Here is a 24,445-nt window from a genome sequence, read left to right on the forward strand (position 1 = left end):
GTGGGCTCTTGGGGGTGCTTGTGGGATCATGCAGTGCTGGGGACTGAATGGGGGGCTCTCACATGCAAAACACATGCTCCAGCCCTTCCTATCATCTCCCTAGTCCTTTTTACAAATTCTAAAAAAAGTAAGAGGGAGATGAGGTGAATACAAAGTAAGAAAGAAACAAAAATATATGACAGGTACTGGAGAGAAGGTCCAGGGGTTAAGGCAGTTGCCTTGCATGTGATTAACTCGAGTTGGATCCTGGTCACTACACAGGGTCCCCTAGGCACTGGCAGGAATAAGCCCTGAGCACCACTGGATGTGATCACCGCTGAACACCCCTCCCCACCAAAAAGGAGACATACTGATTTGCAAATTGTATCTTTGACATTAACCTCTTATCTGATGGGTACTGAATAAATAATTTTTCCCATTCTGTGGGCTGTCTTTGTATCTTGCTCACCATTTCCTTTTCTTTTTTCTTTTTGGGTCATACCCGGCAATGCACAGGGGTTATTCCTGGCTCTGCACTCAGGAATTAACCCTGGTGGTGCTCAGGGGACCATATGGGATGCTGGGAATCGAACCCGGGTTGGCTGTGTGCAAGGCAAATGCCCTACCCGCTGTGCTATTGCTCCAATCCCTTGGACGAATTGCACCATTTCCTTTGAGGTGCAGAAGCTTCTTAGTTTAATGTAGTCCTATTTGTTTATCTTTGCTTTAACTTGCTTGGTCAGTGGTGTTTCATCCTTGAAGGTACCTTTAGCTTCAGTGTCATGGAGGCTTTTGCCTGTGTTTTCTTTCAGGTACCTTATGGATTCAGGTCTGATATTGAGGTCTTTGATCCATTTGATCTGATTTTTGTGCATGGTGTTAGAGAGAGGTCTGAGTTCTTTTTTTTCTTTTCTTTTCCCTCCCTCCCTCCCTCCCTCCCTTTCTTTCTTTCTTTCTTTCTTTCTTTCTTTTTGCAAGTAGCTGCCCAGTTTTTCCAGTACCACTTGTTGAAGAGACTTTCCTTCAACTTTGCTTCATTTCATTTTTCTTGTTTATCAAAGATTAAAAGATCATATATTTGAGGATCTGGGTCAGGATATTCAACTTTAGTCCATTGATCTGACAGTTTGTCTTCATTCCATTGCTATGTTGTTTTAATTACTACTGCTTTGTAATATAGTTTGAAGTTGGGGAAGGTGATGCCTCCCATCTTCTTTTTCCCAAGTTGGTTTGCAAATTAAAATAATAAGTATTTGTCAAACTCTTATACATTGGTTGCTTTGCAAGAAACATACAGAATATTCATCTTCACAGACTGAGAAAGTAGACATAATAATCTTCCTTTTGCAGAAGAAGAAATCAAAGCTCAAAATGATTTCCATGGCTAGAATGCAGAGTCAAGATTTGCGCAGGACTCCAACCGAATAGAAGACAATATTCAACTGAGTCCATTTTAAAGTTCTTATTGACTTGATTCAATAATTCATTAATCTGGCTGCATTTGTATCTCCTGAATAGGAGGAGCTGTACTAAATGAAAGACATAGTCAGAAGGGAACAGGACAAGTAAGTTAAACTAGTAGAACACATTCTTTGTGATAAATCCATTTGTAGTTTGTGTCTCCTTTAAGGAATTATAGAGCTTCATTCAGAAAATGACCTCTCTAGTACCGATCAGGTGATTCCTGATCTACTGTTGTTTTCAGTTCTGAAAGAGACCAAACCTGCTTGGTGGTCTGGGTTAGCATAATTGACTCCATTTTGAACCTCTTGCCTTGTTTTTAATACCATTGAGCTGTTTTTAACTGATCGCAATGACACCCAGCTGGAGAATGAGTTGGTTTTTATACAGAGTCGATGTACATCAAGCACTATTTCAGAGCTCCTTTGGATTTCAGTGACTTGATAAGGACCAGCAGGGATTTCTGCTTCTAACTAGAACAAAACAATAAAGATCAGAATGACATTTCTGCCTTAACTGAAAAATCAGAAGGAAAAAATGAAAGAAAAGAAAAGAAAAAGCATTTTTGGAAATGGAAAGCAGACAACTTGGAACCAGGTCTCTTGAGAGAAATGGGAATTGTGGAGTCCAAGGTGGCACTGGCCACTTTTCCGGTAGCAGGAGGGAGCCCTCTCGGAAGGGCACAGAGAGCCTCGGCAGAACTGGAAAGGAGGGGCCAGCACCTAGCTTTCCATCCTGGTTGGAGTCGCAGGGGGTTATTTGGGCCCTCAAGTCTTCACCAGCCTGGGTGTTGACCCCCCTTCTCACCTGAGCAGACTAGGAAAGGACACATGACGGAGGGTCTAAGACTCTCCGAGGACTGGAAATAATCCCTGCTCTCACCACTGGGTTAGAAAGGTTTTGTAGCAGCTATCAAATGCAAAGTCAGACAAAAATGGCATGACTCTCAAGGATTCCGAATGCCTGGTGTTAATAAATTAGGGGAGAAGAATTGCCTTTGAATTGTGTATTCAGATTCACATTAAAAGCATCGATGCTGTTTAAAGCACAGTCGATTGGCTCTAAGTACACGTAGGCAAGAACCCTGCCCCAGACCCATCTCTAGAGAGGAAGGATTTCAGACTCAGTTTCCTACCCGAGGAAATGCAAATCAGGACAGTATGTAAAACCATGCTTTGAGAAGTTCTGTAGAATTCTATGGGAATGGCGTGGATTGTGAGAAAGTAAAACATCAGATATAAAACACTGTATTTTTGCTGCGGAAGGAGATCTTAATCTGCATATTTTAAGGGTCCACCAGGAACTAATCAAGAGAAATGAGAAGGGCCTGCTCTGAACACAGCCTTGGAAAATTTCAGAGCCACAAATATAAAGATTTTCCAGACAAGTCACTGTGTGGTATCATATTTCTTCATCAGCACTATCTGCTAGAGCACAATTCAACTTGGGGGGGGGGAGGGAAAGGGAGGAAGGGAAGAGAGAGAGAGAGAGAGAGAGAGAGAGAGAGAGAGAGAGAGAGAGAGAGAGAGAGTGTCTGCCAGGCTGGAGTGAGGGGTGACAGGAAGGAAAAGGGACTCTAGTGGTGGGACGTGGTGGGACGTATATACTGATGAAGAGATGGGTGAACATTTTATGACTGAAACTCAATCATGAGCAACTTACACCTATATATCTCAAGGTGTTTCTGTTTTTAAAAGTAAGTTTGAAAAAAGGATTTTCAGAAAGAAATAAAGTAAGTAAAGTAAAGGCCCTCCCGTTGATCCTCGATTTGCTCGAGCGGGCCCAGTAACGTCTCCATTGGAGACTTTGTTGTTACTGTGTTTGGCATATCGAATACGCCCGATCAGAAAGAAATGATCTAGAAAATTTGCTTTCTCTTAATTCCCCTATTAAAGAAATATTTGTAATAAATGAGCACGAAGTTGAATCTAAGTAACAATGGCTCTGGACACGAAGTCAAATCTCAGTACTCTCAAATCTCAGTCAAATCAAAGCATGGAGAGCAAGTGCTCCCACCCTCTGCTTTCCCTCCTCCTTCTGATTAGTGCCAATAAGATCCTGAAGGACCTTAGTGATACGATGAAGATTGATGTTTCTTCTATCAGCCAGAGAAAGGTAATTGGTCCAGGGAAGTAGCACAAGGGGCTGGAGCTTAGAGTGTGCCTGGAAGGCATGGTTTCGACCCCCAGCCTCACCTGCTCCAGGGCACAGCCAGGAGTGACCCCAGAGCAGCAATCTAAAGTGATCCCAAGCACTACCAGGTGCAGTCCAGAAGCAAAAAAAAAAAAAAAAGAAGAAGAAAAGAATGAGGGATGATTGGAGTAATGGTATAGCAGATATGGTGCTTGCCTTGCTCGTGGATGACCTAGGTTTGATCCCCAGCACTCCATATGGTTCCCTGAGCCCTGCTGGTCATAATTCCAGAGTAAGCCCTGAGCATTGCCAGGTGTGGACCCCTCCCCCCAAAAAAAAGGAAAGGAAAAAAGGCAATTATAAAAACTAGGGAAGGTGCCAGAGAGATAGTATAAGGGTTAAGGTGCTTGTCTGAATACAGCCAGCCCTGGTTTGGTCCCCATCACTGCCAGGAGTGATCTCTGAGCACAGAGATTAAGAGTAAGCCCTGACCTCCAGCAGGTGTGCCCCCAAAACTAAAAATAAAAACCCCTAAATCAGGGGGATTTGTATAATGAATGCATGGCCCAAGCTTGGAGCAAATCAGATGTGTATTTATTTTAAGTTACTGATGAATCAAACAAAAGACAGTTATTTGACACTGATGCCTGGAACACTTTACTCTGAGCAACACAGATTTGATGATACAACATTATAGTGATTTTATAAGGGTCTGAGCACGTAAGTTGGTTATTAATTTTTTAAGGTTGTTTGTACAGATTATACATGTGTGTGGAGTAGATATTTTGTCAAGCTAATTTTCTTATTGTTTATATCATGAATTTGCTTATATAGTTTAAAGACAATAAAATAGTAACCAAAGGTAGAAGTATAGTGACCCACCAACCCCAGCCCCAGAAGAACTAAAGCTAGTGTATACATGGTTTACTGCTGGGATTAATACATGGTTGGGACATAGGAATGGTACTGAATTTTTTGTCCTTGTCGTTTTCTAAGTCACAACGGTGAAGCTCAGGTATCACTCCTGGCAGGACTTGGTCGACCATATGGAGTGCTGGTAATCAAGCCCAGGTCGGTGGTGTACAAGGCAAGTGCCCCACTGTCTTCTCTCAGGTTCCCGATTGTCTATCTTTTAACTTCAAAATGTTAACTGCTTATCATTTGTAATCCTTTTTTACCCCTTTGTTGATGTATATACTACTGTCTAAAGACTGTTAGAAGCACTGATGTAGTGCTAAGATGTGTATACTGCCGAGACAAGGGAACCTTCTTTTCTGATTGTTGATGGTTTCACCACATCTGGAGATATTTCAAGGTTGGTTTTCATTGAGGAGTGTCTAATCTCTTGTTTCTTTATATTTTTCACATAAACAAGGTCATCTTTTTTCCTTCTGACTTCCTTCAGTGAGCAAATCATCCTCAAGTTTGTTCATGTTGCACATACTGCCTGATTTTATCTTTTTCATAACCTAGTAGTATTCCACTGTGTTTCTTTATCTGCTCATTTGTTACTAGACACTTTGGTTGATGCCAGTCTTGGCCATTGTAGGTAATACTGTGATGAAAATAGGTGTGGATATGACCTTGTAGATTAATGTTTTTCTATTATTGGGGTAGATGCCTGGGAGTAGAATTGAGGGTTCTCACGAAAGCTTCTTTAATGTTTTGAGAAGTCTCCAAACTATTTTCCAAAAAGGCTGGACAAGGCAACAGTCTCATCTCACAAACACTGAATAAAGGCTTTGCTTTTACTGCATCCTCACCAGCACTTATTCTTTGTGGCATTTTTGATGTAGGCCATTCTGGCTGGTGTGAGATGATGCCTCATTGTTTCGATCTGTACTTGCCTGACCATTCGTGATGGTAAAACACTTTTTCATGTGCCTGTTCACCGTTGTTCTTTCTCTGAGGATGTGTCTGTTCTTCTCTCCCTGATTTGTTTTTTTATTTTTTGATGGGGTTATTGGTGTTTTTGTTGTTGGCTTTCTGTATCTTAGATATTAGCCCTTTTTGTCTCACAACAGATGATAAACTTCAGTTCTGAACAGTTGATGGGAATGGGGCTGGAGATAGCACAGAGGGGAGGGTGTTTGCCTTGTATGAAGCCGATGTGGGTGCGATCCCCAGCATCCCATATAATCCCTTAAGCCTATCATGAGTAATTCCTGAGTGAGAGCCAGGAGTAACCTCTAAGCCTTGGTAGGTGTGGTCCCCAAACAAAACAAACAAAATAATCGATGGGAATAACTAGAGAGTGGAGGCCTAAGAGGCATCAGGCTTGGGAATGGGCTATGGAATCTGGTGGAGGGGACCATCGGTTTTAGGAACATGGAAGGAAGTGTGTAATTCTGTTTGGTGTCAAAAGGGAAGGCCACGTTCTAGCCATTGTCATGCCAGTGTTCCCTTCTAGCAGACGTTTGTGGAGAGCATGCTCAGGTGGGTTGGGAATTCACAACGATTCATGTATTCTTTGTCACCGAAAGTTACACTGACTTTATATAACTGTTTCCAGTAGGCTGTAGGTATTGGGGATATGGAGGTAATTAAATAGGATGGGGCAAGCTCCAGGAAACATGATCTGACACACCCATTTTTCAGGTAAACACATGAAAGTATCTCGTGCACTAAACTCTCCCAGTTCTAGAGACTCAGAGATGCACAAATGGTGCATTTTTCTCCAGGGACCCCCACCAAAGGGAACCTAGTGGAGCAGCCATTTTTAATTTCATGTGAACAGTAGGGGCAGGAGGCATCACAGAGGAAGTCCCCTTATTGGTCTCAGTATGTCACAGTGCTGGACTGTCACCTAGGACAGGCTTTGAAAGTCCTTGGTTCTAAAATGTTGAGCATTGTTTGTCCTTCCTTCCTTCCTTCCTTCCTTCCTTCCTTCCTTCCTTCCTTCCTTCCTTCCTTCCTTCCCTCCCTCCCTCCCTCCTTTCTTTCTTTCTCTCTCTCTCTCTCTCTTTCTCTCTTCCTTTTTCAATTTTTTGAGCCACACTCTGTGATGCTCAGGGGGTTATTTCTGGTTCTGCACTCAGGAATCACTCCTGATGGTACTCTGGGAACCATATGGGATGCCAGGGATCAAACCTGGGTCTGTGGCGTGGAAGGCAAATGCCCTACCTGCTGTGCTATCACTCCTGCCCTGATCATTGTCTTTCTTGTCAAAATTCCTTTTAACAAAATGGTTCAGAGGCTGGAACAATAGTACAGGGGTTAAGGCACTGCCTTGCTTATAGTGCTGGTCCTGGTTTGATCCTCTCAGCATTCAATAATATGGTCCCTCGAGCCCCACCAGGAATGATCTCTGAGCACAGAGCCAGTAGTCAGCCCCAATCAGGTGTGGCCAGCCTGCCCTGCTCAAAAGTGAAATCAATTCAAATTTATTAAAAGTAATATGGCACCCCTGGAATGATAGCATAGCAGGTAGAGCGTTTGCCTTACACACAGCCAACCTTGGTTCAATTCCCAACATTCCATATGGTCCCCCAAGTACCGCCAGGAGTAATTCCTGAGTGCAGAGCAAGGATTAACCCCTGTGCGTCGCAGGTGTGACCCAAAAAGAAAAAAAAGTAATATGGCAAAAATATTGTCTAAAATCTAATCTTTTTTATTTTTTGTTGCTTTTTGGGTCACACCCAGTGCTTCACAGGGGCTACTCCTGGCTCTGCACTCAGGAATTACTCCTGGTGGTGCTTGGGGGGACCATATGGGATGCTGGGAATCAAACCCAGGTCGACCTCGTGCAAGGCAAATGCCCTACCCGCTGTACTATCGCTCCAGCCACTAAAATCTAATCTTAATGGGCATCCTTTTGAACTGTTTGCTGATGAATTTGCTGGCCTGGTTTACTCTTTTAGTTCTTTGACTTTCATATCCTTGTGTGCTATTCATTTGAAATGTGACGCATATTCTAAAATTTGCATGAATATTGCACCAGATTTGTGATATTGATATGACAGTGTGCATTCTCCTTAATTACATTTGGGTCTGCCCGATGTTTTCATTCCTGTGTTTCTTTTAAAGAGACACAGTTTCACCAAGTAGTATTTTGTATTTTATAACTTTTGAATGCATAAAACTTGATGCGAGAAGTTAGCAGAGTCGAAGCAAGAATACAAGGTTGAGGTGCTTGCCTCAAAATCCGCCAGTCCCAGTTCCTGATACCTCCTGGTCCCCTGAGCATTGCTGGCACAGCTCAAGTGGCACCACATCTTTAGGCCTGGTTAACTGAAATTGCCAGGAAAGGTCTCTCAGGCTCCTGAGCACTGCTTGGGAGAACCCCCCCATAAAATAAATAAAAATTTACTTAATTTATATTTAATTAGGGCTGAAGTTAATTACCACTATTTATTGGGGGAAATTATTTTTAGAACCTTTTCAGAAACTGCATAACTGTTTCATAAGTTAATAAAAATTAGTGTTTGAGTCCACAAGTGTTGATGCTCAAACAATAAACATAATTTTCCAAGGAGAAATATTAAAATTCTTAGTTAGAAAATGTTTGAGTATTACATCACTCTCTGTTTTTGAGATGCACCCAAAAAATGCATTCTGTTTTATTGAAACAGAAGGACAATTCAGTACACTTAAAGAGTTTAGATACAAATCCGGCCTTTGTGGAAGGATGAAAACTACAAGCTGGGAAAAATCATCCATACTTCCAAGGAACAAAGGTCGATCTGTCACTGAAACATCTATGGATCATACAGGGCCCTTAATTAGAAGCCAACTGTTGATCATAGTTAAGTGTATATGCATATATATCATGTGGACAGGCATTTATGTTGTTCGTAAATTACCTGGAGTTCTTACTAATATGGGTTATAGCTAATGTTCATGATCTGTTAATTACTATACAGGCTTCTTATTACTAAATTAGGTTTTTGGTCATTTGGCTCTACAGCAGGTAGAAGTAAGTGTTCACATCTTGAAATGAGAAAAGCAGAACAGAAAAATTGGAAAGTCAGTGAAACAGCAACAGCAGCAAAAACCTGTTTAACTCTCCTTCTTGAACCCTGTTCAAGCACAGATTCCTCTTTGAGGTCTTATGCCTGCTCTCCTGCTGTCCAGGCTTGTCTTGGACACTTGGCACATAGTAGCATGTGCCAAAAACCACGTTTTATCTTCCTGGCAGACCAATGCGGGAGGGAGAGTAGATCTTATTTTTCTCTCTGTTCTTACCATCAAGCACAGCATTGCTCTGGATCACATGAGCCACATGTCCAATTTTAGCTTTCCTGATAACAAAACTAAGAGAGAAAAGGCTCAAACATATTTCCATTAGTGTATTTGACCCAAGATGTTGTAAATATTTCAATATAGAGATACAGTTTTATTAGTGAGATATTTCACTTTCTTTAATATTATTAAAATCTTAAAATCCTCAAAATCCTATAGTTTGTACCTCTCGCACCTTAAAACTGCACTTGAAATTGTACATACTGGAGATGAGTGAATAGGCACTTGAGCTGTGTGAGTAGCCACATCTCACCATCTCAAACAACAGGTCTGTGCTTTATTGGTGATGGGTCAGGAATATCCCAGAGGCATGTTTTCAAGAAATGATTTCTTTTATTTCCATTAGACTAACCATGGCTGCAGGAGTCTTACCTCAGAATGAACAACCATTTTCTACCATGGTGAATAGCAGTGGGTATGCCGCAAACATGGAAGGTAATATTACTTTTATATGCTTCTTGCCTCTCTGTAAACTGAAATTTAATAAAACTGTGAACTGCCATTAAAAAAAAGTCTGTTCATAGTAGGAGCCCATTTTAGGTATTACTTATAGTGTTTCATTTTTCTGCCTTGCTGTTTTGCTCTTCCAAAATTCCTTTTCAAAACTCTGATTGATCTTGGCTCCTTTGTTGTAAATTAACCATCCACATATGTGTGTGTTTATTTCTGGACTCAATTCAATTTCATTAATCTGGGGAGCCTGTTTTTTTTTTCTTCTTTTTTTTAAATCCCAAACTGTACTGCTTTAATTATTAGCACTTTACACCATAGTGTGAAGTCAGAGAGTGAAATATTTTTGTTTTGCCTCTTTTTTCTCAGAATTACTTGGGCTACTCAGGTTCTCTTGTGGTTCCATACAAATTTTAGAATTGTTTATTCTGCTTTCTTAAAGAGCACCATCAGGATTTTGTTAGGGATTGCACCAAATCTGTAAATTGCTTTAGATAATTTTGGCTATTTAAACAATATTTAGTCTTCCCGTCAGTGAATATGGAACAATGCACAAGGCCCAAACCGAAATACAGAGCTAAGGAATGTAGTAGTTTAACTTAAAAGTGCATTGAGAGGGATGAAGCTGCTTGGCGCTGAAAACTAAGCTGGAAAATAGGGTGTAATGAAGTCCTGAAAAAAAGGAAAACAAAAACAAAAAGATTAAGATAACAGAAAACTAATGGGACAACAGCCAAAGGCCTAACACCTGGATTCTAAATGCAGAGGAGAGCCAAAGGGGTTGGGACAGGACATTACCTGGGCAAATCATAGCAGAGAACACTCAGAACTGGGAAAGCCATCGAATTTCCAATTCTGGGAGACTCAAGGAGTCCTAAATCTCATTGCATGCTGGTGTGTAGTTCTCTTTACATTGCCCAGTTTGGCATCTGAGAATATGCTATTGTTCCAGAGAGACCTTCTCCTGTATCTTTCCTCTGTTTCTACTATCTGTGTCTGTTGGGCTGGACCGATAGCACAGTGGGTTGGGCATTTGCCTTGCACACAGCTGACATGGCCGACCTGGGTTCAATTCCTCTGCCCCTCTTGGAGAGCCCGGCAAGCTACCGAGAGTATCTCGCCCGCACAGCAAAGCCTGGCAAGCTCCCCGTGATGTATTCAATATGCCAAAAACAGTAACAACAAGTCTCACAGTTTGTTGTGAGACATTACTGGTGCCCACTTGAGCAAATCGATGAACACCGGGAAGACACTGCTACAGTGCAGTGCTACAGTACTGTCTGTGACTACTTTCAACAGAGGGGAGGATTCTCCCACAGGTAGAGCCTACCTGGGACAAGTGCTTTGCTGTACCCATCACCGTGGCTGATCTCAGGAAGCAGGAGGCAGGGAGTAGAAGTTCGAAACAGTTAATGGGTTTGATCCTGTGGCATCTTTCAGAGGCAGCAAGAATGCCTTCCAGAACTTTATGTTTGAAATATGGATGTACTTAATCCATCCGCTTCCAGCCCCTGCCATTTGAGGATTGTTATAGGGTCCTCAGCACTTAGGAAATTAGACTTATGATAGCAGAAAAGTCAGAAAAGAAAGACAGACATAGCATCCTGGAGGTGGGCCATTGTTGATGCAGCGTGAGTTAAGGCTCGTGTAAAAACATCATAGCTGAAGTCAAAATCAGAGTGGACAACAGAAGTTCACCTATGGCACATTCAGTTTAAAATTAGACGGCCAAGTGCAGGAGAGAAGTCTGAAACAGAGATAAATGCAAGGACTGTCAGCGTGTAGATGGTCATATTATAGCCATGAAACTAAATGAGAGGTGGGTGTGGTGGGTAAGGGGAGTGTAGATTCATACTCACATATTCATTACATTGTTAGGTTCTACTGTTATTGTTCCTGTGCCTAATTTATTAATTCTTACCATGAATTGGTATGTACTGGGTAAAGCAGAGAATGTTTAGTTCCAGACCCTAAATACTGCTATTCATATTCTCCCTTATCTACAGTTAGAAGCAGCCTTTGGGGTCTTGAAGTCTGTGCCCTGAGAATGAGCCGGACATGGGGTCAGGGGATGCATTTCGGCCACCCATGTAATTTCCTGTTTAAAAAACAAAACCCTGTATATATGGGGGGGGAGGGATTATTTAGACAAAAAAAGAAACCACTGGAATACATATGAGAGGAATTTTTTCAGACTGCGACTCAGCACACCCCACAAGTCTGTGTGTGTTTTAGAGCAGAATTGTGCAATGGTGAGTAAGGGTCACCCGAAGAGTTGGATTCTCATTTCCTGTGCTGCGTGGCTCCGTTAAAATAGAGGCTAGAACTTGTAGCTGAGAATATTCCTTCAAATTATTTTACATATGCCTTCTACTTCCTTCCACAAACTTGTTCATGTCTAAGACTTTGTAATTTAGTGATTTTTTTTAAACTTCAAGGAATTTTATCTTTAAGGCTGTAATAATTAGATGGCGGGTTATTTCTAGGATTATCTCTTCTGTTTAAACATCTCTATAAAAACAAACCTTTTGTCAAACTGTTCAGAATTTATATAATAAAGGATAATTACTACTGCTTTTTAAAAAAATTACCCTGGTAGGTCAAAAATTCAAGAGTCCTTAAGTTCCCTAGGTTATGCAATTCCTGAAGTCTGCTGCTTCTTTCCCATGTAGCAACAGGGGGAGGTGTTCCATATGCCAACTGAACATCCCATAAACCAGTGGTGTAGCATAGCATTTCCAAACTCACCATCACGGTCACGGTCCTCCCGTTGTTCATCGATTTGCTCGAGCGGGCCCAGTAACGTCTCCATTGTGAGACTTGTTACTGTGTTTGGCATATCGAGCGCGTCACGGGTAGCTTGCCAGGCTCTGCCGTGCGGGCGAGATACTCTCGGGCTTGCCAGGCTCTCCGAGAGGGGCGGAGGAATTGAACTCGGGTCGGCAATGTTGGCTGCGTGCAAGGCAAAAGCCCTACCGCTGTGCTATTGCTCCAGCCCTTCCAAACTCATGCAGAATTTTACACAGTAGTTTTCTATGAATTAGTTCAGCCACCTCCACATTCAGACCCAGAAAAATAGGACTGTTTTAATACTCACCATTTAAAAAGAATATCTTAATTACGCATACAAAGAAACAGATTGGAATATTACATATTTGGAAATCTTTCTATTAATATAATTAAGGTATATTTGTAATTGTCCCAGTAGACTCACATAGTTAAGCCAAATGTATAACAGTATAATCAAGTTCTCTTTTCTTTTCTTTGGTGCCAGACATCAAAATCAGGATCTTTCCCAGACAAAAGCACTCCCACTGAGCCACGTCCTGGTCCCCAAGTTTATTTTGGTTTGAGGCCACATCGTGTAGTGCTCAGGGCTTACTCCTGGCTCTGCATCCAGGGATCACTGCTGGCTGGGCTCAGGGAATTATATGGAATGCCCGGGATTGAACCTGTGATGCTGAGTGCAAGGCAAGCACCCTATCCGCTGCACTATCACATCAGGCCTCCAAAACTTTGTTTTAACCAATGAAGTAAAGTGATTTATATAAAACAGCTTGATTAAAAAGTCTCATTAGAATCATAGCAAAACCATTATTTTGGAACTGGAAGAAACCACAGAAACCAAATCCGCTCTTTGAAAAATTAAAGTATTATGATATCTCTGGGTCAGGTTCCAAATACTGCACTAAGATTCTCTAGACGAGTGTTCAGTAGAAGCACCATTGACATAAAGGGACTAGTTCCGTTTTGTGGGGGCTCCATCATTTTCAGTGCTTTGTGTGGCAATATGTTTTTTTTTTGTTTGTCTATTCTGGGGCCACATCCAGCTATGCTCAGGGCTTACTCCTGGTGGTCTTGTGTGTGCGTGTGTACGCAGGGTGGGGGGAAGGGGCGCTCATATAGGATGCTAGGGATCAAACTCAGGCTGCATGCAAGACAAGTGCGCCCCCCCCGCCCCGCTCCTAATCCAACCCTGGTAATATATTCTCATACTTAGAAAAAGTTGGAAAAATGTATTTTCAGTATTATTACAAATGTGCAGAGATTGAAAGGAGCCCATCTGGAGTTTTAGAAGTCTAAAGGTCTGCTTCCTGGGGTCAAAGTGATAGCACAGCGGGTAGAGCGTTTGCCTTGCACGCGGTCGACCTGGCTTCAATCCCCGGCATCCTATATGGTCCCCCGAGCACCATCAGGAGTGATTCCTAAATGTAGACCTGGGAGTAGCCCTCAAGCATTGCTGGGTGTAACTGGGGAAAAAAAAGCAAAATAGATAAATAAATAATTAATTAAAAAAAAAAAAGGTCTCCATTCCTGTTGCGAAGTCTTTCCCACAAAGCAGATTGGCTCTTCTGTTTGTTGGGGGCCATGTCCAGTCACACTCAGGAGGATTTAATGTAAACTGGACATTTTTGCCAAGCATGAGCTAGTGAGGTGATGGTTCTGCTGTGTGGAGAATGCCCCCCAGGAGGGTGATTTCCCATTTGTGCTAGGCCACAGGTACTGGGTGGTCCTGCCATGGTCATCCCCCAAAGAGAGGCTGTGGTCTCCTTTAAACTCTCTCCCAGATCCCTAGTGCCCAAAGGTCCAGGGACTGAGGCAACTCAGCTGCTGGACTTTCCGGGGTTCCTGCTCCTTTGGGGCCGGCACAGTTTTAGGGTTTCCCAGCACTGGACCCAGGGGCAGCTCCATGGCTCAGGCGAGGCAGAGGTAGGCCCTGCGCTGCTCAGAACACTGAGTGGGCCCAGCAACCCAGCTGCCTGCACTCCCCACACCATGCACCTTCTCCGGCCACCCCACAGCATTGCAGCTGGGCCGTGGGACCCTGGCTTTCACCTACATGAGCACCACAGCGACCCCTGGCAGGTACCCCATCACCAGAACCAGGAGCAGAAGCCCCGGCCAGCACAGCACAGCCAGGGATAGGCCTCCTGGGAGCACCACAACCCAGCCTGGTACCCCGTCATGTCAGCAACTGTGAGAGGAAGGGAGGGCAGGAGGGAGAGAAGGTTTCCTACCAGGAACTTTTCTGGGGGTGATTCCTTAGCGGTGCCTTCCGTCACTTCGTCCAGGCAAGTTCTCTTCTCCTCAGGTTTGTTGTGAGAGAGCTGTCACTAAACTCATCTCTGTGTCCTTCACGCTGCAGACTGCAGGCACCCCTCCCACATGGCCCCCTTAGAATGTCACTTCCAAGTTGCCTTGGAGTTAGTTGTCCCCCAGAGGCCCTTGCATCTCCAACGGTGCCTGCCTTTTCTGGGGCCTTCTCCTCCCTCATGCTTACTGTTCATTTAGGCTTGATTATCCCCCTCTCTGCCCATTTTCACTCCAGCATCCACGCAGCACCCACCCAGCCGGCCAGCCCTGCACTGTCTTCTGTCCAGGTTTAGCTCTTTTGGATGGTCACTGTCCCAGCAGGCTGAGCTCTGGCTCAGCTTCTATGGGGAGTAGCAAGCTCTGGATGAACCTGGGCTCTGGAAATTGAGTTGATTTCCCCGATCCCTCAGACCCCTTCATCTGCGCGTTTGGGACCTTGGGAGTCAGGTGCCAGGTGCCAGCTTTCTTTTGGTGTACCCTTTTCTCCTTCCTCTCTAAGAAAGCTTCTCCATGCTTCTGGGTTGTTTGCCATACAGGTGAAAACCGAACACACGTGCACACACATGTATACATGCGCACACACACACACACACACACACACACACACACACACACACACCCTCTTTCCCCTTAGGGTATATTTAATGCCAGCGTTTGGTGCTTTGGGTCACTGAATTGAGCTGCTCTGCCTTCCCCATCTATGCATTGGGCAGGGCCGTACATTTCAGAAGGAGCTTGTTTAAAGCATTTTTTAAAAATTTTTATTAGTGAAATACCATGAGGTACAGTTGTAGACTTACAAATTGTTGTGCTTGGGTTTCAGTTATACAATGATCGAGTACCCATCCCTCCACCAGTGCCCATTCTCCTCGCCCAATACACATCCGACAAGGGGTTGATATCAAGGATATACAAAGTACTGGTTGAACTCCACAAGAATGAAGCATTTTTAATTGTTAGAACAAAGCCCCCCTCCAATTTTTTTTTAAAAAAAGCCTTATCTATGGAAGTAGATTGTTTCTGTATGCGCACAACTGAAATACCATTTGGAGAGGGAGTCGGGGGTGGGGACGCGGCCTGACATTAATGAGGGAGGAGGCAGACAATTGGTGGTTGTTAGGTGGTTGTTAGAGTTTCTGTTTTCTTTATATCCTTTATCCTCAAGTTGCAACCTCCCCCTCATCTAGCTCCTTTAAAAAATGTGATGCTTGTGGAATTTTCTACGTGTGCCTCCACCAGAACATTATTGAAGGTTTCTTTTTTACCCCTAGTCAGCGACAACGGCTCGGAATTATGTATTTTTTGTTTTTGAGAGGCATCGTGACTGTGCAACAAAAGTATAACCAAGAATTGGGTTTCCAGCTTCCTGAAGTATAACTATGAAGGGAAATATCTTCTGATTCATATGCCAGCCATATAGGTATCTTTTTGTGACTCATCCAAGAATGGCTGGAATTTCTTTAGCATTTCCATCAAGAAAGTTGTTGTTTTTGTTTTTTTTAAAATCTAGATTATTCCCCTTCATTACAGTGAGCTTATTAGCTCTTCTAGCCCATAGAGGAGTAGAAAGTTGGGGACCAGGCTGTTATAGCACAGTGGGTAAGGCTAGTATGCGTGAGGCTAACCCAGGTTCAGTGCCCAGTACCATTGAGTCCTGCTAGAAGTGACCCCTGAGCACAAAGCCAGGAGAATCCCTTACGACCACTGGGTGTGGCTCAGCGCTCACCAAAAGAAAAGAAAAAAAAAACAAAAAAAACACAAAAAAAGAGTTGAAAGTTTTGTTTTTCAAACTATCCAGAGAAAACATATTCTTGGAACGATGGAATTTAACCCTTTTAATCTGCATGTCTTTGAAGAGTGACGCAGAGCTCACGCCATCCAGAACTGTTTCTCAGTTCTCAGAGCATCTGAGGAGTAATTCCCGGAGCCATCAGATCTCTTTAGGGTGTCAGAGGAGCGAACCGGAATCGCTCTCAGTTTAGGTAAAATCCATTTGCAGGCATGCTATTGTTCCCTATATTTGAACAATCTGTCCAAAACGCGAGCCATTCACACAAGACCGTGCCTGCACAGATCTGAGTGGGAATCAGTAGTTTCTTTGTTCGTCTCCATGGAAACGAGGCAGCCTATCCCGATGCTCTGAGATCAGCAGCTGCTGCTCAGCTTCAGTGTAACTTCATCGCCGAGTGGGCTGGCACCGGCATCTCTCTGCCTGCAGCTCTCCTCCCGGGAGCCAAGCGAGCACCATGCAGGACGCGCCCCGGAGGCTCTCGGCCATGCCCTTCCTCAGCGCCTTCTTCCAGGGCCGCCGCCACTCCACCTCGGAGCCCATGATGCGGCTGCAGCAGGACCGGGGCAGCTCCGCCGCCAAGTTGCTGTCGTCTTCCTCCCTCCAGGTGATGGTGGCCGTGGCCTCCGTCCGAGGCGTTGAGAGAAACCCAACTTGCCCCGAGAGAAAAAGTAAAGTTCTTTTTTTCCCCCCTTCTGACAGCTCGCCACACCTTTTGAGCTTAGATTGAAGGCGTGTGAGTGGGTGAGTTGAAAATGTTGATGGTTCTGCAAGCTGCATTTTCCTCTCCTGCTCAGAATCGCAGTGGGCAGGAGCAGGGCGATAAACTGTGAGTGTTTGGCATGCGTTCACGAGAAATGTAGATTTTGAACGAGACCTGGTAAAGGATGGGCTGCAACCGTTTCTTTCTCTCTGTGACCGACGTGACAGGTAGCGATGGTGGCTTTGTGCACTAGAGAGAGCATGCACCCCCCCAGAGGGGCAGGGGCCATGGGACATGCACCGAGGCCACCAACTGGACACCTCCAGGCCTCGAGGAAGCAGAAGCTGTTTTCCACGTTCCGGTTCCGGTGGGGGAGTGGAATTGTGACTCTCCCCATCTCTGTCTGTTCCAGGACATTCGGGACGCCCGGCACCCAAGTACACGAAAGTTGGAGAGCGTTTGCGACATGTCATCCCCGGACACATGGCCTGCTCCATGGCGTGCGGTGGCAAAGCCTGCAAGTATGAGAACCCAAGCCGCTGGAGCGAGCACGAACAGGCCATTAAGGGGCTCTACTCATCCTGGTGAGCCACCCTGCCCATATGTGGGGCTGACCCCAGAGCCAAGTGGGAGAGGGGCATGGGGTGCCGCACTCCCGGGGCACAGCACTGGAGGTGCAGGAGTCAGGCTTGGGAGCCAGGCGGCCTCCCCTCCCCATTCCCACTTCGCCACCTGACGGGCCGTGTGAGCACAGCCTATTTATAAAGGCACCCTGAACCAGTTTCTGCATCCATCCAAGGGACAGAGATGCCAGCCCCTTGGGTTTCCCTAGTTCTAATTAGGTGAAATGTAGGTAAGGCTCCTACCACGGTCAGTAGATGCCTCTTCAGCCGCAGAAACGGCTAGAAATGGTAGAAAGCACTCAGCTTAAATATCTGAGACTTTGGGGTGCACATGTAGTTTTCCACTTCCCTCCGGTCAGCGGAAACCTCTCTCTAATCTTGTTCTTGTGTTCCGGCTGAAAGAACACGTTTTCACTCAAGCGTGCTTTTAGTCTGCTAGGGAAGGGGCTTGAGCGACAGCTTGCATTGTTTCTGCAGGGGTTTTCCAGCCATGGGTCTGGCAGGAGCCCACACACTGCTCTGTGCCCCTGCGGTTGATTTCTGGTATGGAAGTGAAGTTCCTTCACTGTTAACTCATCCTGTTTATTAGCAGTAAACTGCCAGCTCTGCCCGCTAGTAATGGTTCTGAAACTTCCCAGTGATCCGATCACATTCAGAATGCTCCTGGAGGAGCCAGAGAGCTAGTATAGCCAGTAGGGCCCTGACCTTGTATGCAGCTCACCAGGGTTCAGTCCCCAACACCCCATAGTATAGTCCCCCCAGCACTGCCAGGAGTAATTCCTAACTGCAAAGTCAGGAGTAACCCCTGAATATCACCAGGTCTGGCCCCAAAATAAAACCAAAACAAATACACTTAGAGGAATTTTCCACTTGAAGAACTCTGTGAGGGAATTTTTTTATTTGTAATGTAGCAAGGATTCGTTTATCAGTGATCAACTGGATCCTTGTCTCCTGCTCCCCCAGCTTATAGCCAATACTTCTTCATATTGGGTTCGCTGGTCCTGGTGTGAGGATGCCAGCTAGGCCCCACTGGCCCCCTAGCCTCCCAGCACATCACATTCCAGGCTGTGTCCAGCCTTCTTACTGTGTCAGGAAATGCCCACGAGTCAGTTTCTAATGATCAGCTTCAGATCACATGAATAGTTTGGATTTATTGGTGATGATGTCCTCTGAGTCTTTTTCACGTCTGCAGCTTCTATGGTACATCTTTCCTCTTTTGTTCTAAGAACTTTCAATTTGGTGGTGGTGTGTGTGTGTGGGGGGGGGGGGGGGGGAGGTGTTCCTGTGGAGAGTGAACCCTGTGGCCATCTCAGGCATTGGCACTAGGGAAGGGTCCTTTCTGGATCTTTCTCCGTTTGTCATTGTCTGTGGTATGCCTCTCTAATTCCTGGGCCCATGCCTCCCATTTCTGTCTCTTAGCAGGCCTTTAGCTCTCAAGATGGGGAAGCTGAGCCCAGGATGCTGTTTGTTGGGCCTCTCTCCTTTCATACTATCAATACACATCCATTTGACTCCACGCCAGGCTCTGTGCTAGCCACTCTTAAATTATTGTCTTTGATCTTCACAGAACTCTTGTGAAGTAGGCATTGTTAATGTCCTTCTTATTGATGAAAGAATTGAGGTCCAGAGAACTAAGTGATTTGCTATAAAGCAGAACAGTCAGCATTTGAAACCACTCCCAGTTGACCCAAAGCCCAGCCCTTATAGATAGATAGATAGATAGATAGATAGATAGATAGATAGATAGATAGATTGATTTGGGGGTGAAGTGTGTTTAGGCTATACCTGACCTCAGGGAATACTCCTTACTTTGCACTCAGGAATTATTCCCAGCGGTGCTCAGGGGACCATATTAGGATGCCAGAGATTAAACCTGGGTCAGCTGCGTCCTGGGCAAGTGTCCTACCTGCTGTATTATTACTCCAGTACCCCAGCCCATTTAAAAAAAAATTTTGCTAAAATACTCTGCACTTAATTATAACAATAAGTTATAAATATTTATATAAATTTATGTATATAAATTTATATAAATATGCCAAACACAGGAACAAGTCTAACGATGGAGACGTTACTGGCTTGCTCGAGCAAATCAATGAACAACGGGAGGACTGTGACCATGTCATAAATATTTATAACAATAAATGCAGAGTATTTTAGCAAAAATTTTAAAAATCACACAGTAGCATGTGTGTTTAAGACTCGAAATCCATGTCATATTGATTTTTGACACAGTCTTAGCACTGTAGCACTGTCCTCACGGTGTTCATCAATTTACTGAGCGGGCACCAGTAACGTCTCCTTTGTGAGACTTGTTGTTACTGCTTTTGGCATATTGAATACATCATGGGTAGCTTGCCAGGCTTTGCCGTGTGGGTGGAATACTCTCGGTAGCTTGCCAGGCTCTCCGAGAGGGACGGAGGAATCGAACTTGGGTAGGCCATGAACAAGGCAAACACCCTACCCGCTATGCTATTGCTTCAGCCCAACACAATCTTGTTACATGGGTATTCCCTCCCCCTTTAACTTTTTAAGGTAAGTTGAGGCCGTTCCCTGCAAAGAACTCCCCCCAGCACCTCCTCACAAAGTGACTTTAAGATAGCCATTCAGATATTACCTTTTCTGCACCGTTGAGGATGCCCTGTAGTATCCTGTATACTTTCCTGAGAGTCCATGAAAATGCTTTCCTGTGGCAATAAACATAGGTGTGTGTATATATATCCTTTCAAGTTCATATTTTTGTGTTTGGACGTAGATACCAAGAAGTAGTATCACTGGATTGAGTGGTAGTTCTATTTCTATTTTTTTTTTTGAGAGAGAGATTTCCATTTTGAGAAGCTAGTATTTCTTAAGCGTGTCTACTCAGGGTATAAAACCCATAACAAAAGCTGTATGAAAGTATTCTTATCTTCTATCTTCTTCTTAAATCACAGGGGAAAAGGTAGAGGGCTTGATATCTTGTTCTGTCCCTCTTTGGAGCTCGACTCTTTTAGGCCCTCTGCCACTCACTCGTGCCTCCTTCCCTCTGTAGGGTGACTGATAATATCCTGGCCATGGCCCGCCCATCCACCGAGCTTCTGGAGAAGTACTGCATCATCGAACAATTTCGAAGGTGAAGTGCCACACACTTACTTGCCTTAAAGAAAGCCGCCAAGTAATGTTCTCGTTTCCATGGTTTTTAGCTTTAAATGCAAAGTGCTTTTATTTTCATAGTATGCAGTAAAGAACTCATTCCGAACAGGAAGTGTTTGAGCGTAGTGTTTATTAGTGCAACAACAAAACAGGTTAATCCTTTTAAGTACTAGCATCGATTATGACTTTTTTTTCTTTTCCTTTTAAGCCATGGCATAAAAACAATAATCAACCTGCAGCGCCCTGGAGAGCATGCCAGCTGTGGGAACCCCCTGGAGCAGGAGAGTGGCTTCACCTACCTTCCTGAGGCGTTCATGGAGACCGGCAGTAAGTCTTCACCCTTCCCTATGAATAATCAGGGGTGCGTAAAACGTTCTGCTCTTTTTTTTCGGTTGTTTTGTTTGTTTGTTTGTTTGTTTTTGGGTCACAGCCAGCAGTGCTCAGAGCTTACTGCTGGCTCTGCACTCAGGGTTCACTCCTGGCGTGGGGGACCCTAGAGGGTGCTGGGCATCGAACGTGGATCACCAGCGTGCAAGGCAAGCACCCTGCCTGCTGCACCATCGCTCTGGCCTGTCTCCTCAGCTCCTGGCATTAGAAGTGGGAGTGGAAAATAACACTGCACAGTTGTCCGAGGCCGCGCTAACTTTGACTTTAAACAGTGCTGGCTTTCTTCCTTGGCACTGCTGTTGAAAGTACGGCATTTCCTCTTTTCCTGAGAGAGGGATTTTGGGTGGAGGCCCTGGAGGAATATTGGTAACGTTTCATTTCTGAGTAATGAAAAACGGACAGATCCCAGATGGTTGTCTCATTCCGTGAGTGCCCGGAGCAGTCCTGTAAGAAGTAGTTTCTGCTTTGCACATTAGACCCCACGGTTCTTGAGAGAGAACAATTTTGACCACAATCTCACAGTGCAAGTGATTAGGAGCTCCTGTTCCTACTTGTGCTGTCACTGCTGCTTGTCATACCCCAGCAGGATGCTGGGTCTCATGGGACTCCCCACCAGCTACTTGGTTACGGGGGCTTTCGGGTAGGATCCACTTGCATACATCATTGCTACCAGCCTAGACAGTAAACCCGTGTGATTTTTAGAGCTGGTTTTTAAAAAGCTGTGTCTGGGTTGTACTTCTCCCATTAGCTAGCTAGAAAATCTGTGTATGTCATCTTGTGCCATTTATCAGTCACTTAGACATGTTTTAGCATTTAAACATGACTGTGATTTCTCTCCATAGCTGGGGAGAGAAATCTTAAGACAGAACACTTACTTTGTTCATTTGAAATCTTACTTTTAAATAATTTTTTCTGGTTGAGTTTCATCAGGAACTAGTTTAAGATAGAATGTGCTTCATTTAAAAAAAATGTTAATAATAAACTTAGTAGAAACAGAAAAAGCCTATTAGAATAGGTCTCTTTAGTCAGTGAAATCTAAGTGCTGAAACACATTGTACTTTATATTATCTCACTCTTTTCTTCAAGTGTTCAAGCATGTTTACTATATGATTTTGGGGGAACTGTTCTCTTTTCATTTCTAGTTTATTTCTACAATTTCGGGTGGAAGGATTATGGCGTGGCGTCCCTCACCACCATCTTAGATATGGTGAAGGTTATGACATTTGCCTTACAAGAAGGAAAGGTTGCTGTCCATTGTCATGCAGGACTCGGGCGAACAGGTAAATTCTAGGAGGTGGGTTTTTTTTTTTTGGCTATGTAATAGCATATTGAAACAGATTAGGATTAGTATTTCCTAAATTCTTGAGTAAATATCTTTTTCAGAGTCTTATCAGAATTTTGGAGTCAAAGGGAAGAAGTAAATAAAAGACATTTGAAATCTTCATTTCACTATGCTTTTGAGACTGTTTTAGTGACTCAGGACTAAAAACTCCTATTTCATAAACAGCTCTTTATAGCTAGCTAAATGACCTAAATGACCACTCTGATTTTCTTTTTTTTTCCCAAAGAACCAACTTCATATTTTAATACATAATGTCTTTTTAAAAGGGTAATTTTTCTTGACCAAAATAATAACAAAATGACAAACATAGAACCTACTCTGTCCAAAGCATTTTACATCTACTATCTTTGTAAGTCTTTAGAAACAGTGGGAGTTTTGAATGTCAATTAATTAGTTACCTCAAGCAAATAACAAGACCAAGATTTAAATTCATGACTCTTCCAAAAGACAGGACAGTAGGTAAGGCACTTGGCTTGCATGTGGCTGACCCAGGGCCCATACCTGGCACTGCATTTGGTCCCCTGAGACCCACCAGAGTGTACAGAGCCAGGATGTGTCCTGAGTACAAACAAATAAATAAACCCATGACTACAGATTGTGTTTATAAAGAAGAATTTACATCCCTAGATTTGTGTGTGTGTTGTTTTACTTAAAAGTGCAGCAGAATTTCAGCACAGTGCTGTATTGGATTGTTGGGTCTTTCTTGTCACTGGGTCCGATCACACACTAGTGCTTGACTCGGGCCTCTCTGCATGGTGCCTGCCATCAGACCTCTTACCTGGCTGAGGTCATCTTCAGGTCTGGGACTCAGTTCTGCCCAAGGTAATAGTTTTAGGAGTCAGGCAAAAATCTCACTGTTTCCTGGGGAGGTCACATAGTAGCTCTGCAGATACTTCATATGTATTTAAAGGCCTGACACATCCTAGCGATGGAGAAGTTGGACACTATCTCCCATATCACAGGAAATACTTAGTTTTCATTTTCATATGTAACAAATGTCTCAAACTTGGAGAATCACACAGGTGTTGCTTGATTTGCCTTTCACTTCAATATTAATTGACATAGAATTGGTTGATTTTTTTTTCTTTTTGGGTCACACCTGGCGATGCACAGGGGTTACTCCTGGCTCTGCGCTCAGAAATCACCTCTGGCGGTGCTCAGGGGACCATATGGGATGCTGGGAATCGAACCCAGGTCGGCCGCGTGCAAGGCTAATGCCCTACCCGCTGTGCTATTGCTCCAGCCCCCATAGAATTGATTGATTTTGACCTTTTCATTTATTACTTATTTTAATTTGATTCTAACTTATAAGAATATATGGTATTATACTGATGTACCTGATTTTTTTTTGGCTTTTTGGGTCACATCTGGTGATGCTTAGGGGTTACTCCTGGCTCTGCATTCAGGAATTACTTCTGGTGCTCAGAGGACCATATGGGATGCTCGGGATTGAACCTGGATTGGCCACCACGTGCAAGCCTTACCTACTGTACTATGGCTCCAACTCCTGATTTCTTTAATATTAAGTGTTTCGAGAAAGATACTTATGTAATGATTTGGAGAAAAGCATAGTGTAGATAAAATCCTGGGGTGAAAATGGGTTGTAAATGTGAATAATCTCCCTCCACCCCCAAAAAGATCAAGTAAGGAGAATGCAAGCTGGAGCTGACAGTGGCTAGTGCTAATTGCTGAGGTGAGAAGTCCCAAGCATAGGTATGAGTCAGCTGAGTAGGGAATCATAAGTGCTCTTCAGAATTAGTTAATGGAGAACAGGATTCGCTTCCCTTTTTTTTTTTTTTTTTGGATTCGCTTCCTTTTTACTGGGAGTTTGACAGAAGTAAAAATTTATTGGCTAGCTAATGAGTTCCTTGAGTTCTCATACGACTACACTTACTCCTAACCCTCCTCACTCCACGTTTACTCGCTCCCCGCTCACTCCACACTTAATAATCATCTCTCCTTACTGTGCACTCACTAGGTCGCCCCCTTTAATTCACACTTTATCATCCTCCATTTACTGCACACAAGTGCATCATATCCCCTCACAGTCAGATGTCATTCTGCTTCACACTCACTCGTGTACCGCCTCAGTCTACATCCTTGTTACTCCCTGT

General features: G+C 43.9%; 1 protein-coding gene across 2 annotated transcripts in view; it reads left to right on the forward strand.

Annotated features, from left to right (window-relative positions):
• PTPDC1 (protein tyrosine phosphatase domain containing 1) overlaps positions 1 to 24,445 on the forward strand; it is a 62,393-nt gene that overhangs the window by 25,457 nt on the left and 12,491 nt on the right. Inside the window, exons 3-7 of one of the 2 annotated variants that reach the window (XM_056126985.1) lie at positions 9,161 to 9,249; positions 17,263 to 17,434; positions 20,502 to 20,582; positions 20,811 to 20,929; positions 22,132 to 22,269. In XM_056126985.1, coding sequence (XP_055982960.1) covers positions 9,168 to 9,249; positions 17,263 to 17,434; positions 20,502 to 20,582; positions 20,811 to 20,929; positions 22,132 to 22,269 — 592 coding nt within the window. In that variant the 5' untranslated portion in view covers positions 9,161 to 9,167. Of the gene's footprint in view, positions 1 to 9,160; positions 9,250 to 16,551; positions 16,819 to 17,262; positions 17,435 to 20,501; positions 20,583 to 20,810; positions 20,930 to 22,131; positions 22,270 to 24,445 lie in introns of those variants that run through there. The other variant, XM_056126984.1, reaches the window with a different exon arrangement.

Source organism: Sorex fumeus, unplaced genomic scaffold (assembly GCF_029834395.1).
Source record: "Sorex fumeus unplaced genomic scaffold, SorFum_2.1 ptg000063l, whole genome shotgun sequence".
In the NCBI taxonomy this organism is placed as follows: Eukaryota; Metazoa; Chordata; class Mammalia; order Eulipotyphla; family Soricidae; genus Sorex; species Sorex fumeus.